The 18,370-nt window shown below is 38.9% G+C and overlaps 1 protein-coding gene across 1 annotated transcript in view; it reads right to left on the bottom strand.

The window, feature by feature from the left end:
- Positions 1-12,679: 12,679 nt before the first annotated feature.
- agbl1 (AGBL carboxypeptidase 1) overlaps positions 12,680-18,370 on the bottom strand; it is a 68,104-nt gene continuing 62,413 nt past the window's right edge. Inside the window, 6 exon segments of the mRNA XM_013273773.3 lie at positions 12,680-14,452; positions 14,655-14,809; positions 17,095-17,208; positions 17,608-17,670; positions 17,840-17,941; positions 17,943-17,972. Of these exon segments, the coding sequence (XP_013129227.2) occupies positions 14,155-14,452; positions 14,655-14,809; positions 17,095-17,208; positions 17,608-17,670; positions 17,840-17,941; positions 17,943-17,972 (762 nt within the window). The 3' untranslated portion in view covers positions 12,680-14,154.

The raw sequence follows: 18,370 nt of genomic DNA, 5'->3' as shown, positions 1-18,370 counted from the left end.
ATACATTTCTGGAAACTGTGGCTCAGTTTCTCAAAGCTCTGAACACAAACTGTGTTAATTGCTTTGTTTTAATTGTTAATTGGTTTATCAAAACTCCGCATCTTGCAAAATGAAGTGAAGCACTCAAAACCATAGCAAACCACAGCAAAACAATTGATGTAATACACTCATAACCCATACAAGCATGTGCAAGTGTGTCTTCTTTCCCTTGTTTTGGCATAGTCTAGGCTTTTTTTAATATTAGATTTAGTCATGTGCCCTGGGGTAGAAAGAGATTAAAATCCTAATAATAAAGCCTTTTTAATCTTAACAAAAAATAAGTCAAAATGCAAAATGATAAATATATAAAGGTGTGCAGGTGTGTGCATGCGCACGTGCGTGTGCGCATATGAGTGAGCTTCAACCTTAGCAGTTTTGTGTGTATCTGGAGGAATCCAGGAATATAAGCAGTGTGTCAAACTGGGAGCTGGTTCCACATAAGAGGGGTCTGAAAGCTGAAGGCTCTGCCTCCCATTCTACTTTTAAATAGGCCTCAGCTAGAGACTTCTCACAGCATTAATTGCCTTCCAACTGTTCCTGGAGCCAGACTAGTCAGCCCCATATCCTGTAAGCCAAGCACAGGACAGCATGCTCGGCTTTAGGGACCCATGGCAAATGTCCACCATGACCCATGGTTTTCACCTACGGTTTTCATCCAGAGCAGTAACAATTTCTGTATAGGGGAGTGGCAGATCTTCAGTCCTCGCTGGATCGTTAACTTGCAACACTTAATGTAACCTGGCTCCAAGTCTTTAGTTTATGTTTTGACTCATCGGTGAGAAAGAACCTTATCTGCCTTTTTCCTGTGTTCAGGTTTGCCTGGAGAATTCCCTTCTACAGAATGGTCAGCTGTGTTTGGATTTAAAGACATTCTCCTAATAGTTTAAAAACTGTGGACAGCCATATTAGAGTCTTTGATTTTTATTAGCACACTAAACTTTCACTTGGAACTCCATGTGAATCCAATTTGTGTCCAGACCTTGACAGAATGATCTAGCCAGATGGACCCAGTCGGCTCGGGTCAAGTGAGTTGCGCCCTTGCAAACCAACAAGAACAGCTGGGCTGGCATGAAGAAATGCTGCAGCACATCTCAGGAGAAATGAACACAATCACCCTTCATTTGGGTGAAGTGAAGGGTATGATGCAAACACATCTAACTGAATTTCTGGTTAACCTACCTGTTCCTCACAGCTCCGCACCACCTGTTGTTCTGCAGCCATCGCCGCCACCCAATTTTCTGAAAAGGCCTTTACCTATGCCTGAGTTAGTTAGAGAAAGATGGTGAGTTAGAGAAACATGGGGTTTTTCCATACCAAACGTTGTGCCCACCAATAATGATGGTGTTATTGGCGGACAAAGTCTCTAGTGATTTATGTCTACTGGAAACATGCCAAGACTCATGCTTCTAGCTAAAATCTCAGTCAGTGGTCAAACTTACTTCCTCAAAGCTTTAATTGATTCCCGAGCAGAGTCAAATCGTATTGATCACTCTCTCGCTGCTCATTCATATTTATCTCCCGTTCCACTTCCTGAACCTTTCTCCCCGTCTGCTGGACACAACACATAGAACTCAGGCCATAACTCAGACTAATTTCCTTGACATCAATACCGGAGTCAGTCACTGCCAAACTGCCAAGCACTTGGTCCCTCTTGCTACAGTCTGTGTTTGTTCAAAGCTCCACACATGACTTTGGTTCTCTGTCACCCCTGGCTCAGCTCCCACAATTTAAATACTAATTGGTGCAAGAATAGCATCTCTGAATGGAGTTTAAACTGCCATCAACTGTGTTTAAAATCCACCACACCTCTGGTAGAGCACATCACCATAGCAAGGCCACTTGACCTGCTTTTTCTCTCTCAATGCCCAAGTTTTTATTGTGATAAACTATCCCCAAGTTTATCACAATCTCCCAAAAGTCTTTTGTACAGACCTAGCTCTCTCACTTCCACCTCACTGTCCAGAAAATAATCAAAATTTAAAAAAAAAAAAACCATTAAATGAGAAGTTATGTCCAAACTTTTGACTGGCAATGCACCTTGATGACAGACTCATTTTTACTTTACATAAACACACTTAGGTTGGATTCACAGGCAGGGCTGTAAGTCAAAGTTGTGTCCAAACCTTGAAATATCAAACAGTGTGAACAGATAGAACCAAGGTTTCAATATCACAGTATGTCTCAAGCAGGGAACTTTCAAACATCTTCGAGCACCTTGCCTAGTGACTCCAAGAAGTTTGGGTACACTGAACTGTTATTTGTCACATAAGCACAAACAACAGTCTTGACCTTTTCCCCAAGCCAAGGGCGTAGAGAAGCAAATCTGTAATACACCAGGGAAAACAGATACAGTCGTTGAACTGAGGTACAGATACAGCTCTACCTAACCTTGTCATCTGCATCTCAGCAAGGGCAACTCCAGATTGGTCCAGCCCCTCTCCACCATCTGGTTCCAGAGCTCAACCGGTGCATTGAGACAAGCCCAACTTTATCTATATGTATCTAACTATGAGTTACCAGCTACATTTTACACCTTATTATTGTAGGGACTTTACATTACAATAAGCACCTTGAGGTGACCATTGCTGTGATTTGGTGTGATTCAGCTGGTCTTTTCAACAGCTGTGCCAACTGTGATAGCATTTATGTATTACAAGGGGGACAAATGATATTGTCATTTTAATTTTCATTAGGTTTTTTTTCTAGATTGTCAACCATGAAATTTGATCCTCAGAGGGGACATGAGCCAAGTCACACACAGACACAGCAAATCCATATCATTTGTTAACTGAAGCTGGAATCCTTACTGCATAGCACACAACACACACACAGGCTTGTACTGCTCTTTGTGACCTTTAAGTATAGAGTTGCATGGTAAATGCTTGCCTATCAGCCTCCACATGGTCTGGAGTGAATTTATCAGGAGTAATAAGGGAGTAGTCTTTTGGTGCCAATGAATTTTTAAAGGAGACATGATACAACTGACTGACCACATACTACAGAATGCTGCTCTCTTAATGTTTTTTCAGAGGCATATTTACTGTAGCTCATGAAAGCAGCTTGCTACTATAATAGTAGTGGGTTAGCTTATGTTCTTGTATGTGTGTGTATTTTATTGAAAAAAAATTACAAATTATATTAATTCCTGTGTTTAGATATATTTTTACAATACAGGAAAGCAGAACTACATCATGCTGTTGGACCTCGGGTTTGATGTTTGCACAAGGACACTTTTTAAAAAATTATTTTGGACTATTTTGGAAAAACAGTTTGGTTTGAGACGTCAGTCAGTCTCTGTACTGACAGCAGAGTCACTCACCATTCTGTTCTAGTGTCCAGAAAAGGTAACAATGTGAACATATAGCACATTGTGTCTGTTGACAGATTAAACATTTCATTGACACTCTTCATGGACCCACATGAACACACCTTTACAAATCATCTTTGATCAGCTTCCAAACTACAGCGATTTCCATGTCTCCTTAAGGCCATGGGGCAGTAAGCCTTGATGTTTAATTTGATCCAGTTGAAAGCTATCATTTGTAGCCATCACATTAGGAACAGACAGCAGCATTAAAAGAATTAGCTCCCATTAAGATTTACTAAGTTACTACTCTGCCTGCTAAATTCCCAGATTATCAGTTTTCTGCAGCATTAATCTCTCTACACACACACACACACACACACACACATACATATATATATACCATTTTATCATCATCATCTAATAATACTGTCTCTGAGGCAGGGTACACCCTGGATAGGTTGCCAGTCTAACATAGGGATAACACAGAGAGACAGACAACCATTCACAGTCACATTCACACCTATGGGGAATTTACAATCACCAGTTAACCTAAGCAAACATGTCTTTAGGCTTTGGGAAGAAGCTGGAATACCCACAGAGAACCTACACAAACATGAGAAGATGCAAACTCCACACAGAAAGGCTCTGACCGGATGGTGGAGTCCAACTCTGGACCTTCTGGCTGTGAGGCAGCAGTGCTAACCACCATGCCACTGTACTGCCCCTATATGTAACATGCATAAAAATGTAAATGTAATAAATATACAATTCTTTAAACGAGTAAGCGACCCGAACAAGAATTGAACTAATATTTCTGCTTTCTTTTAGTACTATTTACTATTGGGGTATTGTTATTCACAAAATCATGAACCAATGTTAAAACTGGGTTCTGAATGTTCAGAAAATTCAATCTATTGTTATGCATGAACTGAAATTATTTTCAATTAGTTTCACTCTACTTAAGTCAAATATTTGTCTTTGTTTCTCAAACTCACCCCATATTTTTATGCTCCTTCCATTTACTGCATTTATCGCTCCATCTCTTGCTCTGTCTTCTCTTTCTAATCTACGTGTGTGTAAGTGTGTGTGTGCTTCTGAGTGCCTTGTCAGTATTTTAATCAAATTTTCTCTCTTTTATCACATCATCCCACGGGAGTCTCTTTGCCTGAGTGACACACAATCTGCCATTACTTAGACCACCTCTCCTGCACACACACACACACACACACACACACACACACACACACACACACACACACACACACACACACAAATCCAGCTTTCCAACATATTGCCTTTCTTGTTTTGTACTGTGCCGAGACATTTATCTCAAGAAACGTCTGTGGGTCTGTGATCTAAGAGGGTTGCTGGTAAGATATCAGATTTGATTTTGTTATTTGAGCTGATATTAACCAGAACTTCTTCATAATTGGGTCAGGCGTGTGGTAAACAGCCCTATATTACTATCATTATAGATTTAAAATAGCAATAAAATAAAAGTGGTATGATAGCAAAAACGCTAATTAAACTTAGTAAATAGAACAGAATGCCCTTTATTGTCATTGTACATGTACAACGACATTTTGGGAGCTCCACATCAGCTGTGCAGGAATGAAATATAAATAGAAAGACAGCAGGTATAAATAACAAACATGAAAAATATATACAAAACAAGAAAAAGACAAACAATAGAAAAGGCACATTAAAGAACAGGTTGCAGAGTGCTTGGAAGTAGTGCAAGGGACTCAGTCTGAGTAGCATCCATATGTGAGTGGTCTGAGTGATGAGGGTTTCGAAGGTCGTCTTAGATTGGTGGGTGGGTGGGCCCGGGGGTAGTGTGTGTGTGTGTGTGTGTGTGTGTGTGTGTGTGTGTGTGTGTGTGTGTGTGTGTGTGTGTGCAGGGTTGGGTGGGTCCGGTGTGCAGGGTGCAAGGGGTAACTTTTGATGGCCCTAGTTTTCCTCAGACAGGAGCAGCTGGCAATAGAGAATTTTTGGGCAGTGTTAATTACCCTCTTCACAGCCTTCCTGTTCAGCCTCTGCTACACTTTATCTTTACCAGGGCATTGGTGTTGTGGGTCCGCAACACCAATGTTGAGATTGGCAGAGATTGGCGGAGAGTGGGTTCCCAGAAACCTGAAGGTGGAGACAGATTCCACCCATTCTCCATTTATGATTAGGGCAGTGCCTTTTGATTCCATAATAAGTTCAGGCGGGTTTGCATCAGGAATAGTGTCCAGTGTAAAAATCTCTTAAATCTATGCAGAGCTACTTGTTGTAATAAACCCTTGTGTGAATAAGGGAGCAATCAAAAGTAGTTTACAACCAGTAGAATATAATGAACAGTGCATTCAAGAATTAAAAATAAAACTTTATCACTGAAATTATACTCTAATATTGCAACTCCAGCAGACTGGTTAGAACCCTGCAATAGCCAGATAATGTTTTCTGAAAACTTTGTGTCATTTAGGAAAGAGTAAGGGATTAAGACAGGCTCTAGGGTGGGGAAGAGTTACCAGATGACTGGGAAAGGACTGCTGAAGTGATGAGAGAAAGTGCCAAGAAGGTATTTGGTGTATCCTCTGGACAAAGGAAAGAGGATAAGGAGACGTGGTGGTGGAATGAGGAAGTACAGGAAAGTATTCAAAGGAAGAGGTTAGCAAGGAAAAAGTGGGATACTCAGAAAGTATACGCTAGTACTTGGAGTTAAGATGTACAACAAAGAGAGAGGTGGCAAAGGGTTATAGTGAGTTTGAGTGATTTTGAAAGGATGTGCAGCAGGTTAGGATGATTAAGGGTAGAAATAGAAATGTGCTAAGAAGATAGAAGGACTACTCTGAGAAGCTCATGAAAGAAGAAAATAAGAGAGAGAGACGAGGATGCCCAGAAGAATAAGGTTTATGCCACAGCTGCAACATTATTTTCATTTTTTATTTAATGTTTAAAATGTTTAAAACTCTGCTTGCTCATAGGGGGTCATCTGATTGTTGGGGTTTCTGTCTAATATTGGAAGGTCTTTACCGAACAAGATTACGTCCCTTGGGGCGTCTGTTGTTGTGTTTTGGCACTATATAAATAAAATTGAAATAAATTGAATTGTAACCATTCAAACAGCATGCTGAAGTATCCTGGGGCATGATACTGTTCTCAAAGTTGCACCAGATGCATCTATCAAAGTGTGAGTGTGTGCATGTTAGGTTGAAAGCACTTAGCCATAGAAAGAAAATACGTTGGAAATGGGTGAATGAGGCTTCCAGTAAGAAAGCCCTGTGAATGCTCAAATTAAGTAGAAAAGCATTATATAAGTACCAGCACATTTACCAGTTAACTCCGAGGGATGGTATGAAGTATTGCACACATAGTGCATCTGTATATAATGAGTTTTGCCAAATTATGTTTTTTCGTATTATGAAACATCCTACAAACAAAAAGAAAGTATATCAAGTTTGTGTTATTCAAATCTTGCATGAAAATATTTTGTAGTCTTGTGCATGATAAACATAGTTTGTCGTACTGTTGTGAATTTATAGTAAAGCGCTGTGTTGGACATTTGAACACTGGCTGTGAGGCTCATGGTCAGTGTTTGGTTACATCAAGTGTTACAGAACAATTTGCATTTTAAGCTGATGATGCTTAATTATTTCACCGAATTCCACCTTTATACTAACTGTATAGGTCTAGTATACAGTGTATAAGAAGTATACTGTTAGTGTAGGAAATGGAAATCAGCCAAGGTAGCTGTGACATGTCCTCCTGTTTCTTGCCAGAATGCAATAACATCCTGAAGTCTTCTCATCACCATGAATTTCAGAGGAACATAGCGCAGATATAAACCTGTAGAGTAATTCCAAGTCAGTGTCTCTGTCACTGGTATTAGGCAGTATTACATATACATGACTCACAACCCCCCTTGGCAATAGGGCTTACCGTAGTTAGAGGGGCTTTCAGACTGATAAATAATTTACTACTCAGAAATCATAGAACAGATTTCACTCCCCGTGCTCCAGTTTCATATTTTGATATGTTAAAAACCTGATATAGTAGATGATGGTCCTCTGAGGAGCAGCCTCCTATATCTCTTTCCTTACTCTCTATTGTTCTTCTGACTCGCTTTTTCCACCTCACACGTTTTCCCTGCAGTCAGACATTTTACATGTATTTTCATTATAAAAAATATAATATATTATAATTTAATACAACAATAATAATATATGAATGGTAGTGCAGCATATTATGTTTATGTGTCAGTGAGTGAAGCTGTTGTGGGACAGTCATCTGATCTGTTGACATTATATAATAATTGATTTAAAAGACAAATGATCAGCTAATTTATTGTGATAATGTTTAAATTTAGCTTTATTACTGCAATGTTTTATTTTGTTTATGCATGCGACAACTATTTTGTTGGCTCTGCATACTAAGCTTTTTTTTTCTTTTTTTTTTTAAAAAAAGCTTAATTTGCCCATTATTTAAGAAACGATGACTTCAGAGGACTGAAACGAAATTGAATACAATTTAGCCTAAAAAAAATCAGTTTCCAATGCCAGCGAACATACCGGTTATTTGTTATTTATGTGTAAACAATTACATTTTTTTCAGCAAGTTAACAGAAATCCATTTATTTTTCCAAGAGTGAGACCTGTCTTCTACCATCTTACTGATCAATGGCAAGATCAAAAAATCCAAGAAGCATTAACCCAAAGTAACTAAAAAGTAGCCTTTGCCAAGTCCGGGTTAACAGTTTATCTGCTCCATGTTTACAGCACCGTGAAAAGTATTTAAAAAAGCATTCAGTATTTACTCGGGTTATGTAAATATGACTAAAATGCCAAAAAAAACCAACAAAAAATAAAGAGGCCCAAATACTTTTTCAGTATCTTTCTGTCAGCTGGTTTGTGAACTGAAAGGATCTTTAGGTCTTAAAGTTGAAGTTCTTTTTCTTGATACAAACATTTTTTCATGGCAAACAAAAATCTTGTCTCTTACTGAAAACTTGGAAGGACGGTGGAGTTAATGCATGCTGTGATTTGAGATCTAAATATTCAGTGCATAAATTATGCATACAGCTTTACATCATCACCATTGACCATAAAGCTTTAAATGGATTAAAACGGGTTCAGTTTAGGCTGGTTTAGGTTGCTTGGATGAATAAAGCTTGCAGTAAAAAGTGCTTAATGCAAAGTTAGAGTAAATAGTATTTGCCAGTCCAGTCCATGTATCCATAATTATAACTTAGACGTCAACAACAACTCTGTGCAAAAATAAGAGTAGTGAGGCAGAACATTTCTAGCTTAAAGGCATGAGGCTGCTTTGTGTTTCCTACTATTTGTTGTATAGGCTTACTCTCACAAACACAGACACACTGCCGAACACTCTCACACACACTACCTGTAACACTAGCTGTGTTGAATGGGCCTGTGGGATTGCAGAGTTAAATGACCAATTAACTGAGCCAATCAATACAGCTCCCACTTCACCAGCCTAATTAACTGTTATTGTATCAAGAGAGCTATTATAGCCCTGTGTATTGTTTATTGTGTTTCAGAGACAGTCGTATCACTCTCTGTGATAACACATCTCCTCCTGTATATAATTGTAGCCACACAGTTAAGCCACACAGTAGCACATAATAATGTCACGCTATGAAGCATTAATAAGGTATTAGCAAGTGCTTAAGACATCATTTATATGGCATTACCTCTCCTTAGTTTGTAATTTATAAATACCGACATGTTTATCCATCTGTTACTGTTGCACAATGTACTTAATTAATATGCATATTTAGAGAGTTGTTGCCTTGTACAAAAAATAGCCCCTTATTTTACAGTTCGGCTCACCTTAATGCTTTATCTCTCTCTTTCAAAAAGTGTAGAAGTGTGTGTGTGTGTGTGTGTGTATAGATAGAAACGTGTATTATACTATGCATGCTGCTTTGTGGAGTTACATGTGCTTGCCTGTGCGCGCGCACACACACACACATAAAGACAGACACAGTGTAGAGCAATAGAAAGATACTTCATTCAGAGCATTAATAATTAAAATGTCTGTCCAGCATTATTGATGTCTGTGGGTGCAAGATGATTCCCTGAACCACAGTCTCATGTGTATGTATGTTCATCTGTGTGCCTCCATTGTGCCTGTAAATGTATTTCCAGTGTTTGTGTGTCTTTTTTTGTCACAGTGATTGAAAAATACTTCACACTTAGAACATTGTTGGCAATAATAACATAAGTTTTCACTAAATCTGCTTTCTGAAATAGGGCCCATGGGTTTGTCATTTAAATTGCACACTGAAAACCTTGTTTGCAGCCTGAAATCTTGTTTTTACATACAGTCCTCTTCAAAATGGATCTGAAAGTGGACCAAGAGAAATTTCTATGTTCACATTGTAAGGTGAAAGATAGTGAAAGAGAACCAAGTTCACTTGCTTTTTATTTATGCTCCAGTGGTTCCTCAGATCTATTGTTGTTCATGCTGTTGTTGTACTCTCACACTTCTGCTCTTTTAGATTTAGACATTAGAATTTCTCATTATTTTCAATCAGTCTGTTACCTGGGAAATTAATCAGCAAATTAATCCACTGTGATTTGGCGCTACATAGATAAAATTGAATTGAACTCATATGAATTTTAAGCTTATAAAAACCTTCAGCTCAGCCTCAAGGTCAGAGGTCAAGTTTTCTGAAAATCTCGTGAGCGTGATAGTGCGAGAACAAAGTGACAGGATTTTCTAATTGATACCATATGTGTATCTACTAAAAATCTTGAATGAGATCAAATTTCAGTGACCTTGACCCTTTAAAGGCAGCGCCAAGAAAAAAAACATGAAAACATTTTTTCATTGTATTTTTTCCCCATTTGGGGCCACAGTAAATCTAATCTTTATTCTTTGATTAAAACAACCCCTTTTGTTTTTTTAAATAGTGGTCTCTACCAAATGGTTGAGTCACCAATTTATGGTAAAACTCAGAATACATAACTAGATTAGAGACAATAAAATAAAATTCTTGGACTCTCTTAAATCTCCAATGCAAAAGTCATAAACCTTCCTAAAATGTTTGTTAGTTCAACAAAGCCAAGTGTCACAGCCAGTTTAGGGGCATTAGAATCCCTTTATTTCTGATGCAAAGCACTGTTGGTGTACATTCAAATCAAGGAACATACTTTGGACAATTGCAGCCTGTCACACTGAAATAGCAGATGTTTGTACTTCTGCTAACACACATCTGGTAGTCGTTTTGAGGGTCTTGGGATGTATATATGATGGATATATTCAAACAGGGATGTATCTTGACTATGCTGGAGTCTTGAACATGTGTAAGAGCATGTCAGAAAGATCAGTACATCCTACAGTCCCGATCAATGGCAAAAAATCATATTTTGGGAGTGAGATAAAACATTTTTTTGAGCATGCAATTTATTGAAAACAACGCTTAAACTGAAACAGGCTGTTTTACAGCTGATCAAAAATTTACGACCACATGCCTTTAAAAGGCCAAATCTGTGCTAAAATGTGGATTCATTGTCATTTTCTGTCAGGTAGTCACACTGTCATGACGTTTTGATGGCAAAAATGTTCCCTTTTTGAACGTGGTCGGGTTGTTGAACTGCATAAGCACGGTCTCTTGCAGCACGCCATCGCTGCTGAGGTGGGACGCAGTGTGACAGTCATTTTGAATTTCTTGTTACTGAGGGTTATGGAACAAAAAGTCAAGTGGAAGACCCCAGAAAAATTCAGCAGCACTGAGTCGGAGGATCCAATTGGCTGTCTGTCAAGACAATGGACGATCCTCGACCCAAATTAAGGCCTTTACTGGTGCCGATTGCAGTCCCATAACCATCAGACAGCATCTGAGACTGAAAGGCTTCAAAAACAAAAAACGTCTTCACCACCACATGACAAAGGAGTCTACCACAGCCCGCTACTCTGGCTCATCACCTCCACTGATGCATCCAACCACTGCAGAGTGGAGAGACATCCACCCACATCGCTGTCAGCTCAACATCTTCTCCCCTTTCCAGAAGAGTCAGGCTGATGGCTCCAATATCATGCAAAACCATAATCAGGACTCAAGCCTCCTCTTTGCCCATCAAAAATACAGAACCTTTTGAATTGGAGATTATGTATCAGAATTTCAGGAGCAGGACCACGCCTCCAAACACGCTCCTTCCAGCTGTCATCTATATAGGTTCCCCCAGTTCTGCAAGCTGTTCATTCTCGTTTACGTGCCCCACCCTCCCTCCCTCCTTGTTCTCTATTCTTTAACTTCTTCATTTCTATTTAGTGCATGGGGATCTGCCAGGCCCGGGAGCCATCGCCAGTCCCCTTCGAAGCCTTCCCCAAACCGCAGCTCAATTCATGTCAAAGCATTTACTTTTACCTACTAAAACGCTGTCAAACCTAAAATGAGGACGTGGGCCCAGCTAGTGAAATAAAAAGTTGGTAAGTTTTGCTCTTTGCACTGGAGATGGGGACAGTAGGCAATGAGATGTCCTGTCTCATGGCAGAAAAAGAATTCCCAGCTGGGAGGAGGAACGGGGTTTAGGTCATAAAAGCCCAAACTTGGACACACTTCTTCTGCTTCCCCCACCTAACTTTGTCCATAACAAATAATTAAATTAAAAATCTCCCTGTAAACTTTTTGACCACTTCTGGCATTGCTGCTTATTCATCTCCTGCAAGCGCAGTTTTGACCACTTGTATTTTGCATCAGCAGTTTCACACTGGAGCTCAAATGGATGGATATCAGCTGATTTGGCTTCCTGTGGGTGATCCTCTTCTCACAATAAAATTCTAAAGTTCAAATTGTTTTGTCAAAGTGGAAAAGAGCCAATGTGATTTAAAGGTGCAAAATGACTGGAGGCACAGAGTTAAAAATAGCAGGAGCACTCACAGCAGTACAGCATGTACAGTATATACAGTACAATGTACACAAAGAGACCACCTTAAAGGGAAACTGAACACATTTAAATCAGGTAGTTTTTGCTTTCTATGAGCTGACTCAGAATATTTTGATCACACCTCATACACATACCTGTGTTTCAAACATTGCCAATGGAAGTTAAAAAAATTCTATTTAATTACTTCCTGTTTAATTTAAATTCACGCACCTAGCTTCCCAGCTTGAATAGTGTTTGTTGTATTCCTTGTAAGTTCTTTTTATTTTACCTTGTGCTGACTTCCAAGCTTCACATCTATAATTTTTGGAGTATTTTTGGATTTTGCCTTTCCCTAGCTTTGCTGAAGTTATTTGCTTGTTTGCTTTTACTTGGATGTCTACTTTTGGATTCAAGATTTGGATTTGGGGGTTTTATTGTGTTCCCTGTGTGCTCTGTGTTTGGATCGTCCATCCATGGAATCCACAAACTGTATAAATGTATGAACTATATCATTTATCGTACACTTGCACAAATTTAGGCTAACAGGCTAACCTGCTGGGTAAAAAAAACTCATGTACTTTCAGAAATTTTAGATTCCATCAGCATAGGCTTGTTTTAGCAAAAAATATTGGGAAAAAATTCTTTCTGGAAAATGTTATTATTTATAATTTCATACATGACACTAGAGAGCAGCATTGTGCCCTTGTGGATTACAAATCAAGCTACAACTGCTGTAAAGGCAGCGTAGATGCAGTTCTGTGATAATATTAATATTAATGTTCTTCTGAATAAATGGGCCATCAGTCATCAGAGGTTCTTTAACCTTTTATGAGGTTTGTTTGTAATGAAACTTGAAAAGATAAAACATGGAGTTGTGTACAGGATGTGTTCCTGGCAGGATATTAATTGTAAAGCAAAAGCACTGATATTTATTCAGAAGCCAAATACCACCCCTTGCCTTACAGTTTACACATTTTAAGTCTATAACATACAGCATAATATTTGAACTTGGCATTTTGGGGAGAACGTTTTGGGAAACATGCTGAATTCTTTCCTCCAAGCAGGTTAAACCTATTCACCTGTTTTTGTTTTTGTTTTTTCTGCAAAGGTACAGAAGGACAAGAAGTGTGAGGAAAGATAAGTACCAGTCCCCAGTATTTCATGTAATTAATACAACTAAGTTGAAGTTTTACACAGCAACAATCAAGTTTGTTCCAGTTTGCTAATTACCTACTGATAATCAAAGTAGTGCCTACTGTTGTACAGACAGAAAAAAGCCAGTCATAAAAAGATGCTGGAACACTAAACCAAGAATTTATCTGATGTTGTAAGATATTAACTAAAAGGACTAACACAAATTATTTTCACCCAATGACAAAGACAGGCAAAATGCAGATCACTGTTATTCTAAAGTTTATAGTGTTTGCTGAAAGACTATGTGACACTGGTTAGCCTACAAGGACTTTTAGAAAGAAAATGCATTTTTGTTCACTGGTGATATGTTATCAGTATCATTAAGACTATGCTGATGACCTTTTACATACAAAAATATTCAATAAGAACTGGTTTTAATCCATCATTCATTGAAACTATGGTCATTTCATCTCATAACTGATTGAGTTATGAGATTCCTTTCCTGAAAATTTAGGTCTAAGTAAAATAGCCAGTCTTTAGGTCATGGCTGTACTTCCCTATACATGTTTATGTTAAAGTCTGTTATGAAGTATTGATCATCATTGATCACATGCCTGGTATTTTCAGTCTTTAGTAATACATTCTAGTTAAGCTGGTTTTGAATTACAAACCCAAGTATTTATTTTCATCCAGAACAGTCTGCTGTGTTTAAAGGACTACAGCTCACATTAGCTGATGCTCTGGTTACTATCATTAAGAAATTAAATTATTAAAAACAAACTTTTAACTTGTGATTTATCATTTTGCAATGCTCAAACCATTACGCAAGTCTCTTCTCTCACTAGGTGTATCAACGGATGGCTGCCGGGTTTGTGGAGGAAACAGGTGGTTCTTTATGCTTGACTGCTGAGACTGACTGATGCTGTCTTGCTGATGTTTTTGAGCACTGTGCTCTTTGTCATCCTCATCATCATCATCATCAACACGGGCCATGCTGCTGTCAATGTCTGAATCCAAATCACTGCCTTTAAGTGTGGGACAGCCACCAGAGTACTCGATCTCCTCAGCACACGGAGGCTCATCATCTTCAAAACAGCTGCATGAAAGAAGAAAGAATTGCTTTGTTAAGTCTTGTTCACCAAAAACACCAAAGTAAGTTTTATGTAAAACACTGTGTAAACACACAGCTTGCTTGCTCTCTAAACATCCTTATTATAGCTCTGGATTCCATAACCATTACATGTGGATATTTACTGGAAAACCCACATGTTATAAGCCGCCCTAGAACGGTAGCTTACTTGTGAGACTTGTGGTCCAGCATGTTGTGGTCCAGGTCAATATGGTTGATGAGTTTCCTGCTGTATAGAATCCTTGTGTCTTTGGTTACAGACAACAGACTGTGGCAGAACTTCATCCCCATTTCCTGGTGCTCCTGGGTTCCTGTCTGCAGCCCCTGTAACAACACACACAGGCACACACACAGACACACTCCCCTCCTGAGCCAAGTTAAGTATATTATACAGGCTGAAAATTTCTGCACACTGCCCAATGAGAGACATTTGTTAGGAACACGCTACTGGACTTTTGACAAACCCAATCCAAATAAAAGCTAGGATGCTGTGTAAAAGGGAAACAAAAACAGATCTGCAAATTTCATAAAAGCATATTTTATTCACAATAGAGCATAGAGAATATCTTAAATGCTTAAACTGAGACATTTTACTATTTAATTAAAAATGCTAACTCTTTTTTTAATTTGATGGCCCAACATTCCTCAAAAGTGCCCTTTTGAGGCACAGCAGGAGGAACATTTTACATCAAATTGGAATAACTGACAAGAAGTCAGTAACATAATAGGACATAAAAAGAGCATCTTAGTCAGGCAAAGTTTCTCTGAAGCAAAGCTTATGTTCAATAAGGAAGATCTGTAATCATTCATCTGCCTGCTATCCTGGGTTTTCAGCTAGTAGCTATTCTTTACATTACATTTGTTTTATCATGCTGTCAAACTCAATTCTTACATCACTGCTCTAGCCCAGTCATCTTTTGTCCACCTTTTCCGAGAAAATCAGCTTCGTCTATGCACATTTTTAAATCTCAGTGCTCTTCTGTGGATGTGTGGGGTGGGTGCTTTCTCATCACTGGTGGGATTCTGTTCTGCTATGATGGGTCATTTGAGTCTAATCACCAAATATTTTAACAGAATTGTACAACTTGCATATCTGGAAAGGCTCCAGAAGATTAGCAACAGATGCTTTTTCGGGGAAGTCCTTGCATGACTCAGCAAGACAACGCTAAACCTCATACTGTGACAACAGCATTGCTCACTAACAGCAGATGATCTGGACTAGCCTGCCTGCAGTCCAGCCTGGCTTTATCCATTTGAAAACATTTGGAGCATCATATAATAAAAAACACAACAAAGAAGTCAGGGCTGTTGAGTAGCTCGAATCCTCTATCAGACAAGAACGGGGCATCCAAAAGTCCAGCAGCTGCTCTCCTCAGTTCATAGACTTTTATGGCCTGTTGTTAAAAGAAGAGGGCATGCTACCCAGTGCTAAACATCTCAATCTTTGGGAAATGACCATCTTTATGAAATTTGCATATCATTACATTCTGTTTGTCTAAAACAGGGGTCCCCAATCTCAGTCCACGAGGGCCGGTGTCCCTGCAGGTTTTAGATCTCACCCTGGGTCAACACACCTGAATCATATGATTAGTCGTTACCAGGCCTGTGGAGAACTTCAAGACATGTTGAGAAGGTAATTTATCCATTTAAATCAGCTGTGATGGATCAAGGACACATCTAAAACCTGCAGGGACACCGGCCCTCGTGGACTGAGATTGGGGACCCCTGGTCTAAAACATCGAGAACAAAACAAAGCTGCATACAAGTGTGAACCTTCATATCAGTAATGCAATCCAAGGACAGTGCTCCCATAAAGACCTGTCAATTATTAATTAATTAATATGTGCATCCAGCCTTTACATTATTGCTATCGTGTGGCAGCAGTCAGCTATTGTCCCTGAAAACATATTTCAATCTCATAACAAAGTCTAGTTGTCTCTCTCTCTCTGAGGGTGTGTCCATCACCCATTAACAATTACTGAACCTGGGCAAGCTGAGAGATCAGCAGCTTGTTTCTAGTGGTTTGCACAGTCGCATTGTGAATAAACCGCTGGTCTGTAGTGGTAAACTGAGAGGAAAGCAGCGTGCGAAGGAAAGTTGGTTTTCTTTGGCTGCTCTGAGATCTGTTACGACCTGGGTTTTGTAGAGAAATACACCTAGCATTAGTAAGTAGATGAGATTCAGTGATTTAGCATCGCAACAGATTTTCCTTCTGCTAACCACCCTTGTTCAACATGTGTTATGTAGAGAAGATGGTGTTTGGTGGTGTGACAATAAAAAAGAGGGGCTGGCAGTTCTGACCGTGTCTGGTCTAATAAATCAGGCAAGTTGAGCAGAGAGACAAAGTATTCTATGCAGGCTGACAGCGAAACACTTTACCCACTGAGGTATTATTGGCACAGCATGGTCAGGATCTCCTTATCAACACCAACCCTGCAACTCTGGAGCTCTACAGAGCTACAGTTATAAAACTGCTTTAAACTGGTCACATAGTTACTCCCTGTACACCTGACACCAAATGAATGGTAAAAAGTGCCAAAGTGCACAGTAGCATTCTATATTTCTATTAGAGTACCCTGATTCACCCAATCTCATACACACACACACACCTTGTATATTCCCTGGTTGCAGCCATTGTAAGTATTCTCCATAGTATAACTTCTCAGAACTCCCATTTCCCTCCAGACAACCACTCTGGCTGTAGCAGAGCGAGACTTCTCTACCTGACAGGTTAAAATCAGAATTAAGGGTAGGTAAGAGAATATGGCCCATATAATAATAAGAATAATGAATATGACTATTCACACATTAACAAATATAAACACTACACAACAATAACAGTGATAGTGGTGTTGATGAGGTATGATACATGAAGATGGCTGAGATAATGCTTTATTTAACCTGCTGTCCCAGGCAGAGATATATATTTTATACAACTGACAGTGTTAATAATGAAGTAGTTAACAGTGATAACAAGTACAATTTTGCTTGCAATACTGAGAAGGATAACAATATGAATTAATTAGTAGTTGTATTTAGTTGTGCTGACAACTACGCTGTGGATTTATCATTTGCAGTGATTTAATTATTATTAATATTATTATTAGTATTGTAACTTTTACCAAAAAGTTGCAGCTGTTGAAAGAAAAGGTCGGTGCGATACGATCCAAGGTCTTTGGAATGGTCTAGAAAAGCGATGAGAATGATAAAGACAGCGAGAGAGAGAGAGAGGAACAAAACATTTTATCTGGTTTCTCTGGTTTCAGAATTTGAAATACTGCTGCTGGTAAACTGGTAGAATAAAAAACAGAAACCCCTATGGCCTGCTTGGCTTTGTGTGTGTGCTTTTCTTACCCTATATCCAGGATCCTCTTTCAATCCTACAGTGTCAACTGCAGAGCCAGATTGCCAGAGAGTCTCCTTAATGCTGCAGCCGTACAGGAACACATTCTTTTTTTCTAGAGTGGCCATGGTAGTCACAGAAAACCTAGTAAATATGAGCAAAGAAAGAGCTTATGCATTTGGACAATAAAATATTTTGATTTGTGATTTTGCCTCTGAAACCAAACAGTGCATTTTAAATCAAACAATTAATGTGTGATTAAAGTACAGACTTGTGGCTTTAATTTCACTGTTTAGATATTACAGCCATTTTTAAAACGAGGCTCTAAAGCAATTTAATTTCATGACTTCATGGTTAGGTGAGGCCTGTTTGCTGATTATTACATAATAAATTAAGCAGATGACAGATCTGGAGCTGAAATTGATTCCAAGTGTCAGTTTGGCTTGTGGTAACTTGAAGTGCAAACAAAAAGAGACGCGAGTGGAACAGAATGAATTTCCAACTTGTGGTCTTTATTATGAACAACCCTCTAAAAGTAACTG

This window comes from Oreochromis niloticus, linkage group LG7 (assembly GCF_001858045.2).
Source record: "Oreochromis niloticus isolate F11D_XX linkage group LG7, O_niloticus_UMD_NMBU, whole genome shotgun sequence".
NCBI classification, from domain to species: Eukaryota; Metazoa; Chordata; class Actinopteri; order Cichliformes; family Cichlidae; genus Oreochromis; species Oreochromis niloticus.
The sequence above is the reverse complement of the archived record's forward strand: the minus strand, read 5'-3'. Positions and strand labels throughout refer to the sequence as shown.